At 44.4% G+C, this 27,707-nt stretch overlaps 1 protein-coding gene across 1 annotated transcript in view; it reads right to left on the reverse strand.

The window, feature by feature from the left end:
• Positions 1 to 27,707, reverse strand: part of LOC138540840 (vitellogenin-A2-like) — a 73,053-nt gene that overhangs the window by 21,092 nt on the left and 24,254 nt on the right. The window contains exons 16-25 of the mRNA XM_069641713.1: positions 26,966 to 27,085; positions 26,684 to 26,873; positions 26,423 to 26,516; positions 15,465 to 15,650; positions 15,001 to 15,148; positions 12,993 to 13,218; positions 12,701 to 12,873; positions 8,086 to 8,664; positions 6,918 to 6,968; positions 4,615 to 4,722 (exon numbers count right to left, since the gene is read on the reverse strand). Of these exons, the coding sequence (XP_069497814.1) occupies positions 4,615 to 4,722; positions 6,918 to 6,968; positions 8,086 to 8,664; positions 12,701 to 12,873; positions 12,993 to 13,218; positions 15,001 to 15,148; positions 15,465 to 15,650; positions 26,423 to 26,516; positions 26,684 to 26,873; positions 26,966 to 27,085 (1,875 nt within the window). The remainder of the gene's footprint in view (positions 1 to 4,614; positions 4,723 to 6,917; positions 6,969 to 8,085; positions 8,665 to 12,700; positions 12,874 to 12,992; positions 13,219 to 15,000; positions 15,149 to 15,464; positions 15,651 to 26,422; positions 26,517 to 26,683; positions 26,874 to 26,965; positions 27,086 to 27,707) is intronic.

Genomic DNA, 27,707 nt, shown 5'->3' on the forward strand with positions numbered 1-27,707 from the left:
AGGAAGAACGAGTCGGGAGAGATAGAGATGGCCAGGTATTGGGTGGAAAGGATTTTGAGACAAAGAGTAGGAATTTGAAGACAAGTGGCATTTCATAGAGAGGAGCCTGCGCATAATCAGTGGGAAGAGGTAGGAGATAATCAAAGGAGATTGAAGAGTGTTGGCAGCAAAGGTGATTATTTCTTTGTCTGGCACAAAAGAATAGAGGAGAGTTCCCAGCAGGAGATTGAATCATAGCCTAGTCTGGTGAGGACAAGAGTGGAAATTAAGCTTGTGGGGGTGTAGCAGGTAAGATGGGGATGGATTTTGCAGATGTTCAGGAGGTTAATCCTAGCAGCTGTATACATGATGGTAATGCACAATTGGAGTTTAAGGACCACATTTTGGAAAAACTTCAGGTATGGTGTGAGGAGTTCTAGTGGGAGGATATAGGAGAGAGGCGAAGGAGTACGGCTTTCACAGAAAGTAGACAGCTGATTTCAGAATTAGAAGAGTTTAGCATTAGGCAACAAAGTGCCAACCAGTGACATACGGCAGCAAGCCAGATAGAAATATGAGGGAAAGGTTCGAGGATAATGGAGTGGGAGAAGAGGATGTGTATAGAATCTTAAAAATGTGGTAGAAGATACCAAAAGACAATGTACATTTGTCTAGTGGGGAGGTGCAGGGGAATTCAAAAACAGACAGGTCCTGAACCCTGATGGACCATCAGCCGAGAGAGGGTTGCAGAGTGGGTTCCAATTTTCCAAGAGATAGAAGCATGGTAAGAAAGAAAGTAGAGGATCCGGGCCATGGCAGTGCCGCCGTGAAAGGCAAGGATAGAGATATAGGAGAAGAATAGGATGGTCCACCAAGTCATTGGCCACCGCTGGGTCAGGAGTATAAACACAGAGGAGCTTGCAATGGTGAGCAGTGGTGAGGAAGTTAGCCATGTGGCTAGGTGTTGTGCATGTGTAGTGACTACTGAAGACCCCAAATTGAAGGGAATCTCGGGTGCTGTTGCACTCCTGGTACTGAGTGATGCAGTTAAACAATACACAGACATGAATTCTGTAGTAGTGAGGCAGATGCAGAGAGTCCGGAAGTAAGACTACATTGCTATATCAGCTGAAGGGTTTTTCAATGATATGAAGAACAATAACACACTGCAGTAAACATGAAGATTCATTAAGTAAATGATTCAAGAATAAAGGAAAGAGGATGTAATAGGTGCCAGTTTGTTGATTATTTTTGTTCAGTGAGATCAGACAGGACACAGCATAGCTTGGAAACATACGGCTGGGTGCCTGTTAAGCTAGGGTGGTGAGGGGAAATGATTGCAGAGTGGATTCAGTGGGTGTGAGGGCTAGTGGAGTGGAGGAAGAAGAAGAAGAAGGGATGGTGGTTAAGGATTCTAATTGTAAAGATTGATAGGAATATCTTATTCAGAGTGAGTCAAGGGGATGGAACAAGGCACCAGGCAGCATTTTCTAGAGTGTGTGGATGGATGAAGAGAGTAAAGAGGATGGAGAAAATATAAAGAGTTGGCAGTCTATTGAAGAGAAGAGGCGAAGAAGAGTTTCATAGAAGGCAAGACAGTGTTTTAGTGCCACAATGCCTATGCAGTCATATGGTCACTTAACGCTTTTCGTTCAGAATGTTGTTACAGTTCGGGGTGAGGGAATGACGGAATGAGCTAGATTGTGCTAATCAAAGGGACAGACCAGTGCTGAGTTACCATGTGAAAAGCAGTGTGTGATAGACTTGGTGTAGTGAATGGAGAGGGCTAGAATGGAAGCCCTGTCTTCAAGAAACTAGGTGAACATGGAGTCAAATTGTTATTTAAGTGGAGGAAAAGGGATGCATCTGGAAGCAGGGGCATGGAGCCTGAGAAGTGAATTCAGGAGCAGTTATGTTATGTTATGTTATGTTATGTTGTGTTAATCTATAGTGCCCTCCAATACCACCCCAGGGCAGTATCCAGGCACTCACGTGGCTCTGCAAGAAAGAGGATGGGGTTGGTTAGTGAAGGAAGAATAATAACATAGGTCCAAAGCCAGGAGAAACCAGTGCTGTGTCTTGGCTTGCAGATGGTAGGTTGCGTTCACTGGCTTGCTTTATCCACACGGGTAAGGTCCAATGCCTGGGATGTTTTCTCTGTGGCTGTTTGGTGTGATGGGGTGTGTCTGTGTGTTTTATGTGTAGATTGCGGGTATTTATGGTTGTGCACACTGGCCTGTTGTATCTGTATGGGTAAAGTCCTATGCCTGGGATGTTTCTATGTGATGGTTTGTCATGTTGGGGTGAGTATGTGTTTAATGCGTAGATTGTTCGGTGTTAAAGATTGTGTGCACTGGCTTGTTGTGTCCGTACAGGTAAAGTCCAGTGTCTGGCTTTATTTATTGTAAGCTTGTGTTGGGTGTGTGTTCGGGTATAGGTTGGCTAGCAGTCAGCGTGTATAGTGTTTGGGTGGTGTGTTTGAGGAAATAGGAGCTTGGTGTTAGTACTCTGGCTACTCTGGCTACTCGCTAAATTCTTCTATGTGGCTAATCTACACAATCCTATCTGTTGTGACAAAGGACTAATGTCCATAATTCTAACACATTGTTCAATCTAAACTTGACCCATGGCTAAACTTCAATATTCTATTTAAGTGTGACACATGGTCAATCTTCACTATTCTGTCTAAGAGTGACGCATAACTAATCTTCACATGTCACTCTAAGTGTGATGCATGGCTGAACTTCACAATTCTATCCAAGTGTGATGCATGGTTAATCTTCAGAGGGGTGTCAGAGGATGTGGGCAGATATAATGCACAGAGTAGATGAAGGAGGAGAAATTGAAGTTTATCTCAAGAAAGTGCCCCAGCTGCAATTTGGCTAATTGCAGAGAGAGAATAGGAAGTGATCAGTGAGTGTGGAACCACTGAGCAGTCGACTGGTGTTAGACATGTGCAGCAGGTTGAAATAGCCCTTTAGAGTAACTAGATTCTCAATGGGTAAACTGTCCTGGAGGAGGGCAAGATCATAGAGGGAGGAATTGGGATTGCCAGAAAGTCAAGTTGTGAAGAGTGATATGCCGTATGAGACAGTGGTGAAATCAGAAGGGGGGAGATGTATGGGAAGGAGTTTTTTGATCGATAGGCCAACTCTACTGACTTTTTGTTAGCAGAGTCCATGTTCAGGGTGGGGAAGAGTTGCGGTGCCATGGAAAGCAATCTGAGTATCTGTAATTGGCACTGCGTCGAGAGGAGGCCTTGTTGCACAGTTATTGGGCATTCCAGTACCCAGTGTGAGTAATGTAAGATGACGTCAGAGGGAGACACAAGGGATAAGTGAAGTGGGGCGGCTGTAGGTGAAGTTATTGGAGCAAGTGTGACAATGCAAATAAGTAGTTGTTTGGAGGAGGTGTAAGGACAAGGATAGACTCTTTGGAAGGATAGATCAGGCTACCATGCAGCGGTGCAGTTGGTAGTGCAGTTGGCGGTGATTAAGAGGAAGAGGATAGGTAGAAGCATGATGAAGGTGTGAAGAGAGGGACTCTGAACCATAGAGTATGTTGGTGGAGGGAGACTTAGATAAAGGCAATCAAGGTGCTAATGTACATGGCAGAGTTTAATAGCGACTAGAAATAGAATTGCAGGCCAGCATCAACCTGAAAAATGTATTAATAGGCCAGTAGAAAACACAGAACTTAACACAGAATTGACATTATAGGTCAATTTAAACCACAGAAAGTACTAACAGGCCAGTATGGACCATGAGAGTTAACGTAAAAGCTGGAACCAACCACAACACTTAAATCACAGGCTGGTAACAACTAATGAATTTAAATTACATGCCAGTAGTGACCACAAACGGGACCCTAGAGTCCAGTAGTGACCACAGAAGTTAGATTACAGGTCGTTAGTGGCCACAATTCATTATTAGCAACAGCAGGCTTTAAATTAAAAGCCACTAGCGTGCATAGAAATTAAAGTACAGGTCAGTTGAGAATACAAAGGTAAAATGATAGGTCAGAAACGAAAAAAGAACTTACAAGAAAGTAGCTACAATAAACATAAATTCATAGATCAGTAGCACATGGAGTGCCACACCAATTACACCAGCTTGCAATTGGAATCTGGATAAGGGTGATGTCAGTCATGTCGCTGAGGGCAAAGGTGTGTGGGTGCATTGTACAGGTTAACAGGTGTTATACTTGCGTGGCTGCCAGTTGCCTGCCCTGTTCTTCCCAACCATCTCCTCCCAACTTCAGGAGAAAGGAAGGTCACATACTTATAGGTAACACTGGGCGACATTGGCCTGGGAACTTACAGGAAAGGGAACCATGTAAAGGTTGAACAGGATATGAGATAACCTGGTGCCTAATGGGACATCACGTGGCACTGCAATAGTATCAGCAACCGTAGGAATTTAGAATGTACTTTTCAAATGAATAGATTAAATGTTACATTTTAAGAATTGATTTTTTAAATTCCAAAAGTCTTGCATAGTTCTGAAGACTGATGCTGATCAAATCCAATCATTTTGTACCTTCCAAACAGCTCAGTGTCATTCCATCAGGTTTGGAGAACTTGAACAAAACCCACAAAAGTCTGATGCTATGTCACAGTTACCATGGCAACCTTACCGGCGATGGAGATCTCCTGTTTCCAGAGTTACTGCTGCTGCTGGAAGAGCTGGAGCTGGAGCTGGACTGGGAGGAGACTCTTCGCCCTGAGGTTCTCTTGTTGGGATTCTGTTAAAAAGAAGTTGCGCATGCTACTTATTTAGAAAATACTTTAAGCTCTTATGATAGCACAGATATTGGATTATCTTTCAGACATTAAATTAGAAATCATTGAGCTAAAGTCTTTTGGAATGTATTGTATTGCAACTGATGAGACCCACAATCAACACGCCATCTTTCATCCACTTATTGCTGTAACCTTTACATAATAACAATACATTTCTATTTAATATTTACTTCCTTCTCTGCCAGTTTGTCTGATTAATAGAACCACTCTTGCAACTAGTGTCTCTGACCTCCTGTTGGGTGGTCTCCCTATTACTGATGGGTAGCTTGTGCTCTCTGTAGCCAAAAAAAATGTTCTCTCTTCTTTCACAGGTCCTTCAGTTATTTATTTATTTTTTTTATTTTTTTTGGTTTGGCTGATTAATTCAACCTTTCAAACAGTATAGTTTACATCATCAACAAAAGTTTCATACGTTTTAAATCTGATTAGAACTAGTTTTGACACAAAAGAAAAGATAAAATTGAATATGTACAAATGTGTAAATTTACAAAATCTTGCATTCTTAGCTTAATTGCTCAGGGATCACATAGTTAACAAACTGAACCAACGCAATTTGGACAGAGGAATCCGTACTGGTCAGTTATTATGTTCTGTGCTATGGAAGGTGGTTTAATTTTCGCTGGACGCCTGGAGAGACGGTTGCTAAGGCAGGCCTATCTGTGAAGCAGCTATGTGGGATTAATTTCATATATGACCATACAATCTCTTGAGTGGAACATATGTTACAGTTGCATCACAAAACATATAAACTACAGAAATGTCCAAAGTAACTTTGACTCTGCCACGACCAGGCATTCTACATGGCATTGCACAATGAGCCAACTGTCATGGAAAATAAACTTTTCAGAATAATCTTTGTGATGTTCTTGGGCCCGGTATTGTGTTGCCCATAAAAACAGATGAAAGTAAAGCTCAACATATTGACCTAGTCTATCTGGAGTACTATAGTGTTTCTTTAGCTGTGTATGTTGCTGTGAGAACTGTGGAATTGTGCATTTTATATATGATGTTATATATTCAGCTTCATGAGCAGTGCCTGATGGGGTCCAGGTTATGGATATCCTGCTAACCACAACTGACAAAGGTCTGTTTTTTAGTGTTTGCAGGCACTGCAGGGAAAATAGTGACGGTTTTCCAGCTAACAAAGGGGTTCTCAGCATGTAATTGTTCTAAACTGGTTTTGGAGGGTGCAGAGGTTCAGGATGTACTCTCAGGTTTGTGAGGGGTTAGGAGGGATACAGTAAATGGTACCTTGGGAGGTTCTGTGGTGGCACCCTGGCATCTCCCACCTTTCAACATGCTTACATGCAGATGCCCAGGCTTGTCCCATTCCCACAAATGTATATGCCCACCGAGTATATGTTGCTATGTGTTTTCTCAAATATTACAGTCAGAGGCATTTTTAAGGAAACAGAATGATATCATAGGTTCGAAAGCCAGACACATGGAATTTGTAGAGCTTTGGGATGATTTGCAATGCCTTCCATTGAAGGCTTGGGGTTTATTTTTTCCACATCCGTCCAGCATCTTGAGTAATCTTCACCCTGGTGTCTCTGTCTTTATTTCTACATTACTATATGCCATCCCCCTCCCTTTCTGCAAAATTGTACTATTTCCTTCTCTTACATCAAAAGATGTCTGTTTATTTCATGGTGAAACGTTCCTTTGCCAATCCATGAATACCTTCTTTCTAAGGAATTTCCTCAGGACACACAACTAGTGAGTGGTGGGATAACACATCTTCCCATGACGGTGTTTCATGTAACCTTCCAAGCAAACACACACTGTGACAGTGGGTACCTTTGCAGCAGACCACAGTCTGTTCCTGTGCTATGCTGCATGGTGCTAAATTGAGCTCAGACCATGCTGGTGCCGCTCACCATTACGAACAATGGCTGGTTCTTCTTACTGCACTTGGCATTGGTAGTCCTGTACATCCTCTCACATGCTATTAACTAAAAGTCGCAAAGTAGAGCATGGACTCGGTCAGAAAAGGTGCTTATAGCCCTTCCCACCTTCTGTGTGCCTGGAGCAGCTGAAACAATTCAAAGTACCTGTTCAGCGCCCCACATGATTTACACTATTAAATCCCAAATCAGACGTGATTCACCCAAATACATGTTGAATGAAAACTTACCGCATTTCTGTTTGTTGGGTTGAATCGAAGCTCATAAATCTCAGGAGTGTTCTGAATGCAAAAAAAGAAGATTGTTATTGTTTTAGAAGTGTGTGAGGTGCAGGCCATCTAACAAATTCTGCAGACTTAAAACCAATTTCCATGGGGTCAGTAAATGAGCAAAGGTTCATGAATGCTGGCACATCTTTTTCTCTGCACAGGGGAGAAACTGATCAGCAAGTTAATGCATCTGTGCTGGGAATGGCACAGGAACATGTGACTTCGCAGGGTTACGTGCCTTTCACCATAAAGGACATAGGCAGTCATTGATGATGTGTGTCATATAACCATGCACATGGCCGAGAACTGTAATGGATTCTGCCATGAAAACCATGGTCAAGGAAATCTGCAGAAATCTAGCTGGTGCACAGGGAACAGAAGAGTGATCCCCAAAGAACAGCATGAAGATTCCCCACAAGGTGTCGTACACTCTACATGGAAATATGGTTAATTGGTTTCACAGTCTGTATTCACACATACTGAGCACATATCTCACAGTATTGCACTGCTCTTAAAAGATGGCAGCCCAAATGCGGGCTATCCACACTCTGTACAGGGCTCCGCTGCTCTCGAGCTAGGCCCCCGCTTTGAACAATAAAAATAAAACTGTGCAGGAAATCATCATCGCTATAGAATGTGTCCATGCATTTCTTACACCTCCACCTCATTCAGACTGAAAGCTTTTGTGTTATAAATAGGTGTACACTTACAATTTCACAATATTTGATGTCACATTTTGTCTAACCCCACAAAAAATAACTTCAAGCACACTGGAAGAATTTCCTCTACCTCATCCAAGTAAATTTCCTTTCACAGTATTATTGTCTCTAGACATCCCTTTTCCTCTTAATCACCACAAAATGCAAACATGTTTCTTCATTTGCCGAGTCCACTTATACTCCCAACAGTTCTTCCTAATAAATTAGCGTTCATTTTCAGTTAATGCCTGAGGAAGAGGCCATCTGATCATGAAGGTTAGCAGATGCAAATAGTAATGAACCTAATGAGGTCATCCTCTATGTAAGATCTTGCACCGTTTTTGATATTTTAAAAAGAAACTACAACCAGGACTTTCACAGAAATTAGGACATTTAAACTTAGCTCATGATTTGTTTATAAAAAAGCCTACCCGTTTCCTGGCAGACTCGTTGCTGCTACTGCTGCTGCTGCTGCTGGCACTGCTAATGCTCCATTGCTTCTTATGGTCCTGCTGGTGCTGCTGTTGCTTTCCATGGCGAGCGCTTGTTCTATGACCTCTGTGTCTGCTCTCATTGCTACTGCTACTGCTGCTGCTGCTGCTACTGCTGCTGCTACCACCCCGATTGCCAGGAGTCCTTTCTTTGTTGCTCTTATTTTGATGATGCTGATTCCTGTTTCCATGGCGAGCACTTTGCTGGCTGCTGCTACTACTACTGCTACTGCTACTGCTGCTGCTGCTACTACTGCTACTATGGCTACTGCTGCTGCTGCTACTGCTGCTCTGTCTTCGGTGCTTATCTGCCTCTCTGTCATTTCGTTGTTTTTGCTGACTGCTGGATGATGATGAAGAGGAGGAGGAAGAGGATGAGGAGGAGGAGGAGGAAGAGCTGGATGAACTAGAGGAGCGCCGCTGCTTTCGATTCGTTGCCACCTCTGCCACATTTGGTACCACTTCTTTGTGAGGTTTAACGTGTTTCTGCTTCTTTTGCTTTAAGCTTCCATTTCTCACCTGTAAATAAAATGCCAATAGATTATCTTCCGTTACCTCTGAATAAAGGTGAACATTATATCTACTTGTTTTAATCTAGCTGAACTGCAGAAAACCTCATCTTTAATTGCTCTAGCAAACAAGATCATGTTATGTTTCATACAACATATTTTAAAGCGTGCTGTACAGAATAACATAATTCAAACTGAGCTTTAAAAAATAGGTTTTAGAGATTCAAACCCAGTGTTAGAGCAGCTGAGCATGTCTCACATTTTCCAATCATAATAGTAAAGGCCTAATTTGAAAAATACCTAATTATTAGTTGAGGTGTGAAAATGTATCACATCATCATATATGCAATAAAAATGTATTTCTTGAGAGGTATTGCCTATTTTGGATTGAATTCAAAGGTACTAGTCTGTCTGGTAGTAAAGTATTTCTGTATAAACCTGCCTTAAATTAGGAATTTTATCTTTAAAAATCTGAGGACAGAATTATCGTTTTTAAGATTGCCTTTCCGAAAAGCTCCAATATTTATCAATTTATTAAATGTAGTTTGGTAATTATTTTGTTTTACAAAACGTAACTTTCACTTTCATTTGGTCAAGTGTAAGCTTCCTCCACAGGACTAGTGGTGCAGATGTGGTCACAATTCTTTTTGTTCTAAAATGCATTAATTGGCAGAACAGTTCAGGCCAATCCTAATTTATTCATGTAAGGATGTGTAGTGATTAGCAAAATGAATCCAATACAGAAAGGTGTGACGCAAATACCCTTATGGCTCTGGAAATTGGCCTGACAAGTTGATGTTGATATTGATATTTTATTTCTATTGCGCTCGTTCACAAGTGTTTCAGAGCGCGACAAGGCAAGGGAGGGGAACAGGGGAGAACAAAAATAACGATCCTACTAGGCCCAGTGGCATTGAGAACGAGCAAGTTCATGGGAAAGGGGGAGGGGAAAAGTGCATGGAAGGGGTGAGAAGTGGAAAGTGCGGGGCAAAGGAGAAACAGATAAATAATAATAAATAAATAATAAGGCAACAAACAGTGGTAGTGCAGCCAGCAATTCGCAAGTTCTGTGATTAAGGCAGCAGACAGGGTAGGTCTGATAAGTGCAGGAGGAAAAAGGGGGTGACTGTATGGGTACAGATACAGACACCAGTGCAAGGGGTAGCCCGGAGGCAGTGTGGGGGGGTGGGTGACAGGGTGAGCAGGTACCTGGGCCCAGAGGACAGAGGGTGGCCAGGTGCACGAGAGAACAGATCAGCAGGGGAGAGGGGGAGCGAATGCAGAAGCAAAGAGGAAGGTCTTCAGGTGCTTCCGGAACCGGAGATGGTTCTCCTCAAGTTTTAGAGTGGCAGGGAGGCTGTTCCAGATGGAGGCCCCAGCCAAAGACAGAGCTCTACCCCCAGCTTGTTTCTTTGAAAAACGACTGACCCTGAGGGAGTTAGAGGTAGAAGAGCGAAGAGCTCGAGGGGGGAGGTATTTATAGAGGGATAACTGAAGGTATTTTGGACCCAGGCCCCAGAAAGCCTTGTGGACAATTCAGAGGGTTTTGAATTTAATCCTTGCATCCACTGAGAGCCAATTGAGAGATATCAGAGATTGAGAGATACGATCCCAGGGGTTGAGGTCAAGGGCAAGTCTCACATTACTGTTCTGGATTAGTTACAGAGGGCAGAGAGTAGAGGCAGGTAGATTTACAAAGAAGCTGTTACAATAGTCCAATCTAGAGAGAACCAGAGCTTGGGAGACCATGAGCTTCTGGGGGAAGGAGAGGAAAGGAAGAGTACCTCTGAAGAGGTGCAGTAGGAAGTTTGACTTTTTAGAGACCTCAGAGATGTGGGCGGAGAAGGAAAGTGTGGAGTCAAAGAAGACCCTGAGGTTCTTAGCCTTGCAGGTGGGGGTAGGAGGAGGACCATGTGAAGCCGGCCAGAGAGTGAGGGCAAAGGATGGCGAAGGAGTGCCGATGAGAAGGATCTCTGTCTTGCTGGCATTCAGACAAAGATCATTGGTGGCACACCAGTCTTGAATGGCAGTTAGGCAATCAGAGATCAGAGGAGGTTGCCGAAGGCAGCCTGAAAATGAGTTGATTTTCATCAGCGTACCACTGGAAATCTTAGCAGAAAATGGCAATGCAGTGGGCGAGTGTTGCCAGGTATTGGTTGAAAAGCCAGGGCGACAGGGTAGACCCCTGGAGAACACCACAGGTAGAGAGGAAGATAGATGACAGGAAGGACCCAAGTTAGACGTGGGAAGGTCGATAAGAGAGGAAAGAAGTCAGCCAGGCCAGAGCCTGATCAGTGATACCCAGGCTATCACTGAGACGGTTGAGCAGGATTGTATGTTTGACCGTGTTGCAGGCAGAGGAGAGATCAAGGAGGATGAGGACAGAGGGAATGTTAGAGTCAAGGTTGGCGAGCAGATCTTCACGGATGTTCAGGAGAGCAGTTTACGTGCTTCTGGAGCTCTGAAGCCAGATTGGTGGTCATGGAGACAGCCAACAGAATCGGAATGAAGGTTAAGCTGAGAGATGGCCAACTTTTCCAGCAGTTTGCCAAGAAAGGGAGTAATGGAAATTGGCCGATAGTTAGCCAGACAAGAACGATCAGTTGTGGGTTTCTTGAGAAGAGCATGCACAAGGGAGTGCTTCAGAGGGGAGGGGAAGGATCCTGAGGTAAAGGAGTGGTTGCAAAAGTCAGCAAGGGCAGGAGCGAGGGTGTCAATGTGGTCCTTGATGGTTTTAGAGGAACAGGGATGAACCTGTTTTGATGAGGCTTTCATAGATCAGACTTGTCTAGCGACCTCATCAGGGGAGAAAAGAGGAAAGGACAAGAAGGAGGGTGGGGGGTGGCTGAAGGAGGGTCAGCAAGCACAGAAGACAGAGAAGGGAGAGGAGGAGGAGGGGTGGAGAGGGTGGACAGGATGTCCTGGGTTTTTTAGATAAAGTGATAGGCAAGGGCATTGCAAAGAGCCTGGGTGGCAACAGGAGGGGTAGAGTTTGGCTGAGTTGTTAGATGCCGCAGAGACATGAGCTTGAATGTGGACTCTCTTCTTGGTGAGGACAGAGAGTCGGTATTGCCTTTGGAGCAGGAAACAGGCCAGTTTGTCAGAGGATGAACAAGAAGCCCTCCATTTCCTCTCAGGTGCCCTACACTTACGTTTAAGTGTAGGTAGGTCAAAGTCATAATAGGAATTGCACTTGGCTTTGGACTTCAAACAGATCCTCATGAAAGGGGCAAGAGTAGAGCAGAGACTGGACTGTGTCAGGATGTGAGAGAGCCAGAGGTGGAGGGGGGAGAGAAGGTGGCCGCAAAAGCCTCAACTGACACACGCTTCATGGGCCGGAAGTGCGAGAAGGTAGGTGGCAGTGTTGGGGTAGGCTTGGCTTGGGGAAAAGAGAGGGAGAGATGAGAGGAGGGAGTGATCACTCCAGGAGAGAAAAGTGGTCAGAGGGATGGAGAGGGGGAGGTCAGAGGAGATCAAAAAATTTAGTGTGTGCCCTGCAGAGTGAGTCGGGCCAGAGGGGAGGATGGACAGGGAGAGGGTGTTGCAGAGGTCACGGAAGAGTACAGTTAAACTCAGTTAAACTGGGCAATCAGTTCATAAACTTCACCTGGGTGAAAGTCACAATGTAACATGTTGGGGCTTGAACATGTGACTCTGAGCATGCCCAGAACTAAGCACTGGCTCCTAAACCAGCTGCTATAGTTGGCTTCCATAACTAGCCAGTGGTTGTAGTGGCGGTCCTGGCACATGTAGAGACCAGGCTGAATTGTGGATGCCTAATACCCTTGCACACTCAATCCTCAGCTATGGTTCTGCAGTAAGTCTCTACAGGAAATTCACTGAGTGAATAGAGAGTATTCACAGAATTACCTCACAAAGCCTCAGCTTTGACAATGATTCCAGGGAATATTAAAAGTCATGTACAGAAGACAAGTGGTTGTATGTCACTAGGACAGAGACCAGTCAGAAGAGAATTCCTTTTTGGACAGTTCCTGGGAGATCCTGCAAGGTCAGCAGCAATCGATGTGGATGTAAAAAGCATTTACCTTATAATCCTCGTCAATTCCCAGAATCTTCTTTAGCTTCATTTGAACCACAGAGTCTTCAAGTTCTTCATCTTGGTTTCCCTCCATGGTTACCATGGTGAGAATCTTAGATGCTGCCTTTGGTCCTGCCTGGATCTCCAGCAGTATCTTGTCGATGGCAGCTTCTGTACGTGCTGGAAACAGAATGAGCATTGCATTATGTCATGCTCTACTACCATCAGCTGCTTTCATGCTTTCCAGGGTTCACATAAAGAATGAAGGAATGTGGATTTTCTTTCAGCGACAATCTTACCTGGCTTTATGATGATCTTAGCTTCATGTTCTCCAACTACTTTGTAGAGAGGTGTATTGCGAAGGAATGCTGCACTTTGTGCTTTGGTCTCAAGGCAGGTTTGGAAACCAAAAGTGGTGACCTTGGCACATTTACGATAGGCGATTTGACTCACTGCCGCAGTACGGTGACTTCCTTCCTCCGTAGAGTAGGCATACTTCTTAGACATCAGTTCCGAGGATACATCCTGTATTAAACAAAGACAAGGACGCTCACAGGTTAGACCTTTTTGGTAAAAGATATCAACTTGCTCAATATGTCTGGTGGCTGTTGTTGACATTATGATGTCTTTGGACACAACTAGAAGACCTCTGTTAAGTCTGTAAAGAGAACATCATTATTGCATCAGGTCACTGATATTTGCGTCTAACGTTTTCTAATACACTCTATTGCTATGCTTACAAACAGCAAATATCTGTAAGTAAACAGAGTAATAATAAACACAGTACCCTATGTTGCCACCAAGGATTTAGGTAAACACAGTGCATTCATTTTGGCGGGAGGGACTAAGAGGTTCCCAATCACTTTTATCTGGCTGTTAAATAGTCTGCACCTAAAGCATGCAGAAATGCAAGGAGAAATGTCAGCAAATGCATAAGCATCTGGAGACATGCAAGGCCAAATCTCTTTTGCAGCACAAATGCAAGATTGACATTCATTGGGTAAAGCAAATGGTACTTCTGTGCTGCAGCTAATTACCATAGGAATACTGCGTTCTTCTGAGCACTTTCCTACTACAGGTAAGAAAAAGGGACAGTGTAAAGTACAAAATAAACAGGTCATGATCTGATAGTTGAAATAGAACTGCCAGTACTTCATTTCTCAGTTTTTCTCTTTTTTGCTATTTTGATGCATGTGCAGAGGACGGCAGGGAGTTGTGTGTCCCACATATATACAACATAGGCAGCTGTGTCACGAGCGTGCATCGGAACTGTCATGGCTGCAGCCAGACACTGTGCCACTCATACTATATTAATAGGTGCGTAGCACAACTGAGTGCCACTGCTCATAAAGGAACTAAGCAAAGCAAAAGAGACACTTTTGGTAAGGAAATAGTATGGAAGTGCACACTCCATGTGCTGACTGTACTGCTGGGCCTACAGTGGTGGTAAAAAGGCATGTGAACAACAATAATTAAGTGTACTTTTAGCACTGGAAACTATGAGCCGTGATGAGCTGAAGTAGCTCTGATGCAGATTGGAGTTCAACATGACTGCCTCAGAGAGAGCTTTAAAATCAAATTGTCTGAGGAAGAAGAGCCTTTAGAATAATGTTGCATTAATCAACACTGTGGGGGGTGGGATTTGCTGGCAATGACTCGCCCTCCTGAGCCATGGTAGGCCTAAGCAAAGCCAGGGCTTCAGCGCGGGCATAGGTCCGTTACCGACCACCCACCATAGCACTGATTAATGATATTAACAGTGCAAGCATGATTATCTTTGAAAAAACAAGATGGTCACCACACAATGTAGGATAGGGTATAAGTCCCTTTTCAATGTTGATGCCCACCAGGAACGGGAGTCAGAGCAGATGGCTAAAAAGGTGGCAGAATCATGGTAAGTGGGTAAGTGCTAAATTGGGATGGTAGAGATATTGGAGGTGAGCGCATGGCAGAGATGGGGGAAATTGGACAGGCTGAGTACTAAATAAATGGTGTTATTGGGTGGGCAGTGGTGCCAGAGCTCTAAAGGAACATGAGCTTATGCCTTTGGTGCAAGTTCGTGTTTCTAGCCTCCTAATTGGTTGGGGCCATGCCTCTGTGTGTTACATTTTCCATCATTAACCATCAGTTAATTGGGCCGGTGAACAAATGGTTGGAGACTGAAGAGGTGAGCATGGGAGAGTATGGTGTGGATTTAACAATCAAATCTATATTTAGAAACGGGTCCCTCTTCGCAGCAGACAGATTTCTAACCTGGTCGAAAAGGGACAGATGCTGGATAGATCCACCACCCACTATGGAGCTTACCATCATGCTGGCAGCTTCCGCCGAGGACTTTCCAGTTGTCTCAAAGTGTTTCTTTAGAATGTTTGGCGCTGCTCCTTGTGGTAAAAGGGGGGTCTTTTTAGCTGCATCCAAGTCTTCTACGTTCCTCGTAACAGCAAACACCTGAGCCCTGAGAATACAATATTACAAATAGGTCAAAAGGTGCCCGGGACATTTAAGACATTCTAATTTGGGCTTCTCAGACTGACGTCATTTTTAGTAAAATACAAAAATGTTGAGTTTGTCACATTCATAAACAACATATCCCAGTTAAACAGGGACTCCTGAAACAACATAGCTGAGGAACTATATACTAACAGACATCATAGAGAAAAATGCCATAATATTGAAACAGAACTCTTTGCAAGTTTATATACATTTAAAGTGATTGCCAAGTGCATGAGGTGTCCTTTAACCCCTTAAATGCTAAAGGTGAATATGCTTACCTTGCAACAAAGATTTCATTCTCCTGCTGGCATGGCGTGGTCTCCACTTTGATGTTTTGGGATTTCATGTCTATCTTGGCTCTGAACCTCATTGGGGCATTGGTGCGGAGTTTGGCATGAACCTCAATTCCAGTCTGGATCAGGTGGGTGTTGATTCCCATCACTGCCACTGTGTGTGCAGACATGCTGAAAGAGACATTCAAAGCACATGTGTGATATGGTAATCTGATTTGCATATAAGGAAACTATATGGTTTAATTTTGGTGGGCTGTGATTAACCTACAACAGAACCATGTCCAATGATTGTACTTTCTGGTTATGGTGATGCATACTTCCCAAACTCTCTAAAGTACACCTGTGTTGAATGCCATATCATTCTGTATGGATAGGTATCATATCACTGCATACTAGAGCTTCAAACGAAAGTTAGGGCACTTTAGAATTGAATGAGTAGGGCTGGGCGAACTTCCCCAAAAGTGAATCTTGAATATTTTGCAGGTTACCAATTCAAACCTTCTGTTATCTACAAATATGAATCTGTCATTCTAAGAGCCCCTCTGCGCTCTCCTAAAGAACCTTTTCCTTTGCAGATGGGGAGCAGGTGCAAGTGGATCTAGGTCACCTGGCCTAAGCCCCGCCCACCTGGTGCCTTCCTGCCTTTCGCTCTTTTTCACCACTTAGCAAGCCCCGCCCACGTGGTTCCTTCCTGCTTGCCGCTCTTGTTCACCACTTAGCAAGCCCCGCCCACCTGGCGCCTTCCTGCTTGCCGCTCTGTTTCCCTACTTAAGGAGCCCTCCAGCCTCTTTTCTTTTGCAGATGAGGAGCAGGTGCAAGTGGATCTAGGTCACCTGGCCTAAGCCCCGCCCACCTGGTGCCTTCCTGCCTGCTGCTCTTTTTCACCACTTAGCAAGCCCCGCCCACCTGGTGCCTTCCTGCTTCCCGCTCTTTTTCACCACTTAGCAAGCCACGCCCACCTGGTGCCTTCCTGCTTGCCGCTCTGTTTCCCTACTTAAGGAGCCCTCCAGCTTATTTTCCTTTGCAGATGGGGAGCAGGTGCAAGTGGATCTAGGTCACCTGGCCTAAGCCCCGCCCACCTGGTGCCTTCCTGCCTGCTTCTCTTTTTCACCACTTAGCAAGCCCCGCCCACCTGGTGCCTTCCTGCTTCCCACTCTTTTTCACCACTTAGCAAGCAGCGCCCACCTGGTACCCTCCTGCCTGCCACTCTTTTTCACCACTTAGCAAGCCCCGCCCACCTGGTGCCTTCCTGCTTGCCACTCTTTTTCACCACTTAGCAAGCCCCGCCCACCTGGTGCCTTCCTGCTTCCCGCTCTTTTTCACCACTTAGCAAGCCCCGCCCACCTGGTGCCTTCCTGCTTCCCGCTCTTTTTCACCACTTAGCAAGCCACACCCACCTGGTGCCTTCCTGCTTGCCGCTCTGTTTCCCTACTTAAGGAGCCCTCCAGCTTCTTTTCCTTTGCAGATGGGGAGCAGGTGCAAGTGGATCTAGGTCACCTGGCCTAAGCCCCGCCCACCTGGTGCCTTCCTGCCTGTCACTCTTTTTCACCACTTAGCAAGCCCCGCCTAACTGGTGCCTTCCTGCCTGCCGCTCTTTTTCACCACTTAGCAAGCCCCGCCCACCTGGTGCCTTCCTGCTTCCCGCTCTTTTTCACCACTTAGCAAGCCACGCCCACCTGGTGCCTTCCTGATTGCCGCTCTGTTTCCCTACTTAAGGAGCCCTCCAGCTTCTTTTCCTTTGCAGATGGGGAGCAGGTGCAAGTGGATCTAGGTCACCTGGCCTAAGCCCCACCCACCTGGTACCTTCCTGCCTGCTGATCTTTTTCACCACTTAGCAAGCCCCACCCACCTGGTGCCTTCTTTCACCATCACTGTCTTGTGGCCAATGCTGGATTTGACTTTTATGGACTTCATTCATTCACGGTGTGTCACTCTTTCTGAACTCTCATGCTGGACTTCCTTTGCATCTTGTACTCATGGTGGCCCTGAATCATGCTGTTCCCATCTTCATCTTGTATCCTGGCTTGCAACATTATGTGTTACTACTGACTTCTGCAATTGTATTCGCTCTCCACTCTTGCTTCTCCACTCTTTTTGACTGCTTACTCTCTTTTCTCTCCTCCTTTCCCTTCTCCCTTTTCCTATCTCCTCCCCTTACTTTCTTCTATGCACTTACTCTATCAGAATGGTCCCTGGACCTAATATGATAGCAACCTCGTCTGTTTCTTCCATCCTCCCATTACTGTTTTTTACCTCCCCACCACCCCTCCAGCACTATCTGAAATGTCGTCAGGCCTAGTACGATAGTCGCTTGTTTTGTTCCTACCCTCCCTTTCTGCACCCCTCTCCCTCACCTTTTGTTTTTCTCCGGCTCTACCAGAAATGTCGTCAGGCCTAGTTGTCGCCTGTCTGTTTCCATTTCCTTCCCACTCTCCCCCTTCCTTCCTTATCTATGTCTTAGCTCTTGCACTATCTGAAATGTCGCCAGGCCGAGTACGATAGTTAATTTCACATCCTTACTGTTCATGGCCTGTAAGAATGTATTGTATTTTCCCTTGTTCCCTCCCTTGCCTTGAAGCGCTTTGAAACACATTGTGTATAGGCGCTATATAAATAAACAATCATATCAATCATATCATAACCCCTCTGTCCCGCTCTGAACGCCCCCTGAGCTTCCCATGGACTGCACCCAACAGCACCCAAAGAAGAGTTTTTATTTTATTCCTTTTTACAGCGCAACCGAGCTGGAAATAGTACAAATATTTTAAATGTCCCTTTTCCCTCTGTGGGTCGTGAAGGCTCCATTTATTATTTGTATTATTATTATGGTATTTATTGAGTGCAGACCTGGCTTCGAGAAGCAACATAGCGCTTTAAAAAGGTGTACAACAGTACAGATGCATAACAGAGCACTTTACAGAGGTTTACAACAGTACAGATGCATAACAGAGTGATTTCCAGAGATAACAATGCAGATATACAGTGGGGGGATTGGATGCAGATGGGCACATCAGAGGGGTACAGCTGTACCATGTGGCGGGGAGGAGAGGGGCAGGCGGCCTCTAGTAAGTCGATGGCCCGAGGGGCGATGTGATGGTGTATGTGTTGAGGCAGAGAGATTCCCTGAAGAGGTAGGTCATGAGTTATTTTCTGAATTGTAGGAGCACTGGGGCCAATCTGATGCTGACAGGGAGGAATTTCCATATTGTTGGGGTGTAGGCAGAGAAGGCTTGTTTTCTGGTCCTTTCCTTTTTGCAGCTGCGGATTTCAAGTCTGCACATGTCCTGGCTTCCTGGTGATATGCTGTCCTCCGGAGATGCTGAGATTCTCGCAAGGTAGCTTGGTGACTTATGGGCGACTGCTTTTTAGATGATGTAGCAAAACTTGAAGGTGATTTGTGCCTGCAGTGGGAGCCAGTGAAGGCCAAAGAGGGACCAGGTGATATGGTTGTATCTGTGTAGGCCCTTGATGAGGTGTGCAGCTGTGTGTAGGACACTCTCAGGGGCGCAAGGGAGGACAGGATGCCTTTGAGGGGTGCACTGCCCCATCCAGGTGGAATAAGACCAGTGCTTGAACGGTGGATCTAAAGCTGTATGGAGGGAGGAAGGTCTTGACTTCCTTACGGGAGGGAGAGCTGATACCAAGCTGTCTGAGTTTTCTTAGCTATGTGTGTCTTGAAGGAGAGGTGTTTGCCAATATGGAACCCTAGGGATTTGGTGTATGAGGTGAGCTCATGTGTGAATCCCTTAGAATTCATGGTTGATAGCCAGGGTGTTTGGTGTTGTTGGTGAGGAGTAGGAATTTGGCCTTGGAGGGGTAGAGTTTCAAGTATGCACTGGGCATTCCTCCCTTGTAAGGCCCTAATTTCTTATCCTATTTCCTCTGACCGTTTTGCACAGGCACACACATGAGCTATTCAAACCACAAAGTGGCAACGACTGGGCACCTTTTCATACAGAACAGGATGCTACTTCAGAAATGTCAAACTAATCGTTTTTCTGTTCCTAAAACCATTTCCCAGGCCACTTAATGATATTCAAAGGAAAGCAGGTCACTTTTTTTATGCTGCACCGAGTGGCGCTACAAAGCTTCTTTCGAAGTATTTTTTTACAGAGCATCAGAGAAGGGAACCGAGGCACCTGAGGATATAGGGATTTGAGCACAGGTTTTCTGATCCAACAACCATCTCTTAGACATCAGACCACATCTTGGCTTATTGATAGAACACATCATGGGCAGTCACGGGTGGTGTCCAACCTATGGTTGGCTTGGTCATCATAACTGGTGAATGTGTCTGCTTTTTATTTTTTGCTCTGAAAACAACACGTTATTTCAAGTGAAGGTTTTTCTGTGAATTTTTAAAATATTATTAAAGAAGGTTATCTATAACTCGAGTAGGTTTTTTGTTATTTGTTTATTTTGATTTAATGATCTACACTAACATACCTGCAGTGGCCACTGTAGACACTTGGTCTGGGGCATGACCTTTGGCCATGAACAGTGTACCTCAAAGAGTCATAAATTACCCACTGGATCTGGCCGTTGGCCATGCCCAGCAAACCCTTTGCCAGTGCGTGGCATCTGGCAATGCCCTGGCCACCTCAAAGAGAGCCAATGTGCCCACTTGTAATGGCTAGTGCCTCAGGCACATCAAAGTTACCCAAAGTTCCCACAGCTATGCCCGGTGGACACTATTCCAGGGGAATAACTGTGCCTGGGCCACTGCCTATGACTATGCTCACAGTACAACAAACACACCCCCATTGACCACCACCATCTAAAAGACAGGTTCACAGATCCTGATCTGCAGAATTTAATTGGGGTCATAAAGCTAAGGGTGAAGACCATATTGACAAATCCGCCACCTTTCCATTAAAACAAGTCAGATTCTAGTGCAGCCCATAACCCGTTGTGTGAGTGACCCAGAGTGTTGGTCCATGCCCGTTTCCCAATCACTTTCAACATAGTACCTGCAAACCCCCAGGTGAAGTCCTTAGATCAAGATGGCAGCCAACTAAAAATGTGCAGTACATCACCAAACAATCCGAATTGCTTTCTTTAATTTAACCAAGCTGCTTCTAACTTCTGTCCACTTCAGTTCATAGATCTGCCAATCCAAATGAACTAACCAGGCTCTGCAATAGCAGCATGCACTTCTATGGGCTGGTCAGTGAGCTCAGAATTTTTGTGCCTCACGTTTTCCCTTTTTTGGATAGCTTTTTAAAAAAGAAATGTCTAAGGGAAAAATGTAAAGAAACACGTATTTAGGGAATGTTTGGTGTCACTCCATCCAGCATTTTGATGAAACTGAGTAAATACGTGTTTCTTTCCCCCGGAAGGAATCTCTCAAAACGTTCGAATAAATGTCTCTCAAATAGGTTTGGTAAGGGTTTCTCTTTGGAAAGTTTGTTTTCTCCTATGTCGAGTCCAACCTAACCACAACTATAAGATTGCTATCTCCAAATCTATTATATATCATCAGAAACATTCCCATCAACCTTGGTTTCCTGTAACATTTTGAGCCTGTACCACGGATAGGTTGCCATAGGCTACCCAGATCACAATGAACTCCAGGCCACTTAAACAAATACATTGCAGTTTGTATAACACATTCTTGGGTGACAGGACAAAAGCCACCATTCATATTGCATACATGCCAACCCTCCAGATGTAGGAGGGAGACTCCTGATCGTTCAATTTTAAAATATTGTTATTTTTCACTTTCTCCCACCTAAAATAATTGTTACCCCAGTGCAATCCTGTGGGAAAATGTATTTCTCCTGCTTCCCGTGATGGATTCTCCCCTCTAGCTGCATCAAAACGTTGGCGTGTATTTATTGGTCCCCATTTTTGTCTGCTGATTTATTTTATAGCTATGGTTCATGTCAGTATTAACCGAACAGACAATGGAAGACCCGCTGTCTATGCAAAATTATAACTAGAGCGGACATCAGGAAATGAGAACAGCCTGGATGGCTCTACATTAGTACAGTAGAATACAATCATGACTCAATCAAGAGTATTAAATATATAGGAACCATATCAGGAAGTGGTAATTTGCATAAAGGCACAGGCATGTAAAGGCTCTCATTAGAGAAGATCATTCTCCCTTTTATTACATTGCCCATCAATGCCTTGATTCGCCATATAATAATATTTAAGCCGAAAAACTAATTTACAGTGCAAATCCTCCATGAGAGTAGGGCATTGTTCTTGCTTCCTCTAGGGGTGGATACATCCTTCATCAATGTCTGCCGCAAAGAGCACTTTGCTCAGCATATGGAGATGAAGTGGCTCCCTATCGTCATGTCCATAATGAATCTTGGGATCATCGTGGATTACAAGATGGCCTTAGATTAAACATTCATTTTGCCATGAGGTTTCTGAGATTAATGCACTAGTTTCAACACAACTCAACTGTGTTGGTAACATCTACCATGGCCTCCTTAAGTAGCCATTGTTTGGCTTTGATAAGTACAGAATAGTCTGCCAAGGTTTGTAATAACATGTTGGCAGAGTATTCATTGATCAGGAACACTGACCATTTAACCTCCATTCTGAAATCTCTCCACCTGTGAAGCAAGAAATCACATTCAAGCCCCTTTGTTTTGCATACAGAGCCGCCAGGGCAATGGTCCAAAAAGTTTTGAGATTTTACTATGTTATAATTTATCCCAGCCCTTCTGATCTAAATATAAATGAAGCAGACATGATTAGAAATCGATTGATCTGGAAGTCTGTTACCCAGGGCCCACTCTGGACCCCCCAGCTGCTCAACCATCCAGCGTTCCATACAGGCATGAAAACAGTCATATTACAGGAAAGGGGTATTCATGTATTGCACCTGTAATTTAACAGCAACGGAGACCGCATGGACAGTCCATAAGGGTTACACCCTTCAACCTCAGTATTAATAAACTTAATTCTTCTTCTCAATTCCCACCTTCACACCAGACCTATTCTCAGAGGTATCCACATGCTCTCAACTACCTGTGTCTCCATTGTCTAATGGTGGAAACCTCTCAAACTGAATTCCTTTATCTTCCAGCCCTCAATGCCTCAACCCCTGTTTATTACCACCTTCTTCCCCCGAGCACCTCCCCAAGTGTTCAAGGCTTGCATCTTTGGGGTCCTCCAACAATAGCAATCTAAAGCTCCATCATTTCACTGTCTCTGCTACCAGAGCTGAACAGATCAACCTGCTACACATCAGGAAGACCCACCCTCGTCACACCTAGCACTCCAACAAACTGCTCATCTGCATCTTGACGCTGCCTGATCTTTCTTTTGAGCCTCCCTCATTACTCCTTTGCCCCTCTTGACAAAAGTCACAATTTGTCCACTCATAAAAGTTATAATCTCTCCTGCTCATCACCAACCTCTTGCCCACTGCCTAAATAGATCATTCTCTATGCCCAACTAGCCAGTGTACACTTTTCTATTCCTGAAACTCACCTTACATCTTTTCAAAAACGAACCCCCTACCTGACTGCTTCTATCACTCATCAGTCTCCCCCTAGGACCCTTCTCAATCTCTCTTCCCCTCACCAGCCCCGCACAGCCTTTTGATTCTGCTTCTGCTCTTTCATCCCCCTCACCACTGGAACTCTATACACCCTGCTATTAAAAACACAATCAATATTATTGTGGTCAAGTCTGCCCTCAACCACCATCTCTTCTACTTTAAAGGTGTTCCCACAGTATGCAGGAACTCTTCTTTCACCCCTTGATAGCCCCCTTGACCATAACTGCACATACATTAATATGCTCCACAGTGGATGGATGTTACTCCTCTCTGTGTCATTCCATCTGTTTTCATCCCAACCTGTGTTCTGCTCTTCTCCTAGCATCATCTCATACAGTGTCCAGTGTGCATTACACTAGTTGAAGGCGTTGTGTCGCAGGGCTGCCCTGTCTACTATATGCATTTCTTTAAGTGTTTCTGATTGACACAATTTATATTTATTAATAAATGGAAGTTCAAAATCCGAACCTGACTCAGAAAACATACACCTTTGCTAAATCTTTCGGAACAAGTGGACAAATGGGCCTCATTAAATGTTTGGCGGTCAGGAAACAAGCGTGCCAGTAGAAAAGTACAGGCACCCTTTCTGGACCTGCCGGGAGTTCAGACACCTACCGGCAGTGTTTTCACTCAAGCACCGTTAGCAACTGTGCCGGTACTTCATGAGACTCCACAGGAATGGGGATTTACCGTTCCGCCGCCTGTCATGATACCCCGATGGCACCGGCGAGGCAGGTGGCCGAAACAGTGTTACAGGGTTGCCGGTAACCCGCCGCCTTCCGGACGGTTTTACCGGCAACCCTGTAATGAGAGCCAATGTCTGGCTTTTCCACTATTGGGGAAAGATCCCGCATTCTCTACACAGTCACTATAGCCACTGACTTTGCGATCATCTAGTCAATACAGGACTGTGAACTGAATAAGTATTATGTGCTGGAGCCATAAATAAACTCCATATTAATTAAATAAATACATTAAAACGAGGTTCATTTGATAAGGCCACATCACCCTAGCTTACCCTAGTGAACAAGACCCTCTGCATTTCACATTGCAATTTTCCGTGTCAAAGGCCCAGTTTGATTACTGATACATGTAGTTATATCTGTCCTGCCTGTTCTCTTTGATCTTCAATTTGCAAAAGCTGTTCTGTAAGCAGACATCACAGAATTTGAACTCATTACCCTATGAAATCCACCAAGATGACAGTTGAATCCAAGCATAAACACTAACTACACCAGCTTATCCATTGCCATATAGCACCAATGGATCTTTTTCAAGTGGTTGCAGTGCTTAAAAGAGTAAAACTTGCATATTATATACACAAGGACAGCACTTGTCAGGGAGACTAGAGCTGACATGATGGAGATTAACTAGACGTGGATAGCATTTTAATCTTCCAGCTAATTATAATGTGCTATGTTATGTTGTGTTGTGTTATGCTATGGTATGTTAATGGCGGTACTTTTAGAATTCAAGTGGCCTCATTGCACTAGGACTAAATTGTCAGCTCACATGCAATACAACTGGGAGGTTGGTTCCTTAGCTATAATGCATTGGGAATTAGTAGGTTATTCTTGTAAGTAGGGCAGATCCCTATGTGTAATCGGGGTTGAGTTACATAGGCATGGAGCCAAATAACGGAACATTCTATTCTACCCCCCTTTGTGAACTTGTTAAATCTGCCTATGTTTATTGTTATAGTTTTAGCAAGGGTGGAGTTAATCGTGGCGGGACTCCCTTTCTCCTGCGCACCTCCTCTTTTCTTGTTTCCGAATCTCAGCACACGGATTTCCGAGAACGCTCGCACGCAACGAAACCGCTGGACCCGACCAACGATCGGCTATCCAGCCCCCCTGGCGCCCATATCTGGGAGGACCAGCCTACAGTATCTTGAAGCCCACCCCTTAACACAATTGGCCTTGAAAAAGACTTAAGTTGAAACGCGCGTCGGCTGTGTAGCGATTTACCATGTCAAAAACTTGTCATTCATGTCTACAATGATGTTTTCTTTGGTGCTAACTAACCAAAAATAAACAAATTAATGATTAAGACCTGACTGGACCATATAATTCATCAAAATCGCTCAACAGCGACCACTGGACCATCATACCCTACCAGCGCCCAATTGATCCAGAGGTTGTCATCCCCACACTATGTTTATTGTTAAACTGCTAGCTTATCTTAAGCATTTATTAGAAGAATACATGTTAAATCTCTCCTAATGAATGACGTACCCCTCTAAAAGGCTGGTAGGCGATAAACACAACCATAAATTACCCCTTTATTCCAGTGGCCAGTGGGGCATCATCTTCCTAATTAGTCTTGGCTCCCAAATTACTTTTGAGATTGCAAGTCACACCTGAAGCAGAGAGATGCCAACACGCATAATACAGATGAGAGGGTGGAGAGCACATGGGTTTAGTTCCTTATGTCCATCAGATGGTACCTCTGTACAGAGGCCATGCTAAGACGTTGAGTGCTCCTGAAATATGCTCAAACCACACTTGCATGTGCTACAGACTAACTCCCGAGAGCAACAATTCAGATTCCGGCAGGTTCACTGATCTTGCAACAACATATCGATGACTAGGAAAGTGGCCACCACCTTGAATTAGCAATCACTTGATCCTACAGATCAGTAAAGCTGACAAAGATGGCGTCTTAAATCTGCACACTCGCAGACCCAAATTCAAGTAACTCTCTCCTGGCAAAGGAGAGAGGTGTGTGGACCAACCGGATTGGTTCATGAATATAACTTTTTCTGAAGTCATGCAAAGCTACTCATAGCGTGATTTCACATTCTTTGAAATTAGTTCATTATGGGCTGCCTTACATTTGGCCACATCAGTAACAGCTACAAACATGCTTCTCTTTCAAATGCATAGCTTAAGTTGCACATTAAGAACCTAATAACACTCAGCAAGTCTGGCATCTATTGATCTAGCCATAGCTTCTTATATTGCTTGTCTAGAAGGCACCATATCATGGACATGTTCCTGAAACATGGTATCACTAAAATCAACACCCATGTAAATCCCACCAAACCCTCTCTTATCCAGTACACTGCCTCAGTACCCTTAAGCTCGCTCATGTTCCATTTAAAGAGTTTAAAGATTAACATGTGGTATGTCTTACTCTATTTCCAACCTGTCTTTGGACTTTAATTCCCATCCTCTATAGGGTCATTCCGCTACATATTTAGGAACTCAAAGATGTGAATCTTATGGAGAGAGAATTCCTTGAATTAGCTCCTGTGGCAGTATCCTAAAGCAGCAGCACACCCACACAATTGTGCACAGAAGCAAAGCAATGTAGACGAGGTGGGGCACTAAAAAGTCCATAACATAATGTCAGAACCAGGTCAGTAGTTTGTTCAACAGCAGCATGTGTACCTAAATATCACTAGATATTTACTTACCTGGGAGTAATATCAGCATGAACTTGAATATCAGACTCCAGAAGCTGAGCGACACTGAAATCCGAGGATGGAGTGGGTGCCACCTTTACATCAACTGTGAAAGACAAAGATCCACATTAAATAAAGAACAGCACTGCTAAAATGTTAACAATCTGGGATCTAACACAAAACACTCTCCTTCTCAAATCAAGGAGAAAGCACATTTCATCAGACTACCACTTTAAGAATGTGAATGACTATCCAAATTGTGATAAATCTTACTGTTAATAGCAGCATTGGCGACAGCAGCAGAATATAAGCTCAATTCCATGGGTAGACCAACACAGGTGGGAACGATGTGGCGGAGTTCAGCTGCCAAAATTGGTTGGGAGTATTGTCCAGCAACACCATTGAGAAGTTTGTTCATGGCATTCTTCACCATGCTGTGTCTTGCTGCTGGTTCATAAAGAGCCTTTCATGGGTCAAAGAAACAGAGGGGGAATTAAACCAGAGGAACGAGTGGAAGACCAGCAATGGGGGGTGTTAAAATGTAACATGTGTTACCTTGATTGCACTCTGAATAGATTCCTTGTTGAGGTCAGCAAAGCAAATCTCCTGGCCCAATAGTTTCATGTAAGCAGAAATCAGAGGAACTTCCGAAGGCAATCCTTTCCATTGAAACAACTAAGAACATGTGAAAAAAACACAGCACTTATAGTGATATGTTTTTAATTATTGAACAAGAAAACAAATCTCCTGTGTACAACATAATCATTAAAGTTGTGAGCATTTATTTGGATAAAAGGGAATCGTCCTGCTTGATGAGTTAGCTTGGATGTAAGAGGTAGTAGTGAGGAACCTGGGTAGATGTATATTGGGCCTCATTACGACCCAGGCGGTAAGTTACCGCCTGGGCCGTGACTTTACCACCATGGCGTAAACTATGTTTACGCCATGGTGGTTGGCGGACTAACCGCCCCATTCCGAGTTTGGTGGGGCGGTAAGTCCCCAATCCCCATTTACCCTTCCCCATTCCCATTTTTGCTCCATAGGGCATAATGGGAGTGGGAAAGGCGTTAATTACGCCACCGTAAATTACGGTGGCGTAATTAACTCCATGGTCCCTTAGCGCCATGGATCTTAACGGCTGCAAAAAGCAGCCGTTAAGATCTCCATGGCGCTAAGGGACCTCGTACTCAGGCGGTAAGGGTCGGCGCTGTTTACGGCGCCGTAAACCCCTTACCGCCTGAGTTGTAATGAGGCCCATTATCTCCAAAGTGATGTAAGCTGGTGCTACATTAAACTG

The sequence above is a fragment of the Ambystoma mexicanum genome, chromosome 1q (genome assembly GCF_040938575.1).
Source record: "Ambystoma mexicanum isolate Mex_15411 chromosome 1q, UKY_AmexF1_1, whole genome shotgun sequence".
Classification (NCBI taxonomy): domain Eukaryota; kingdom Metazoa; phylum Chordata; class Amphibia; order Caudata; family Ambystomatidae; genus Ambystoma; species Ambystoma mexicanum.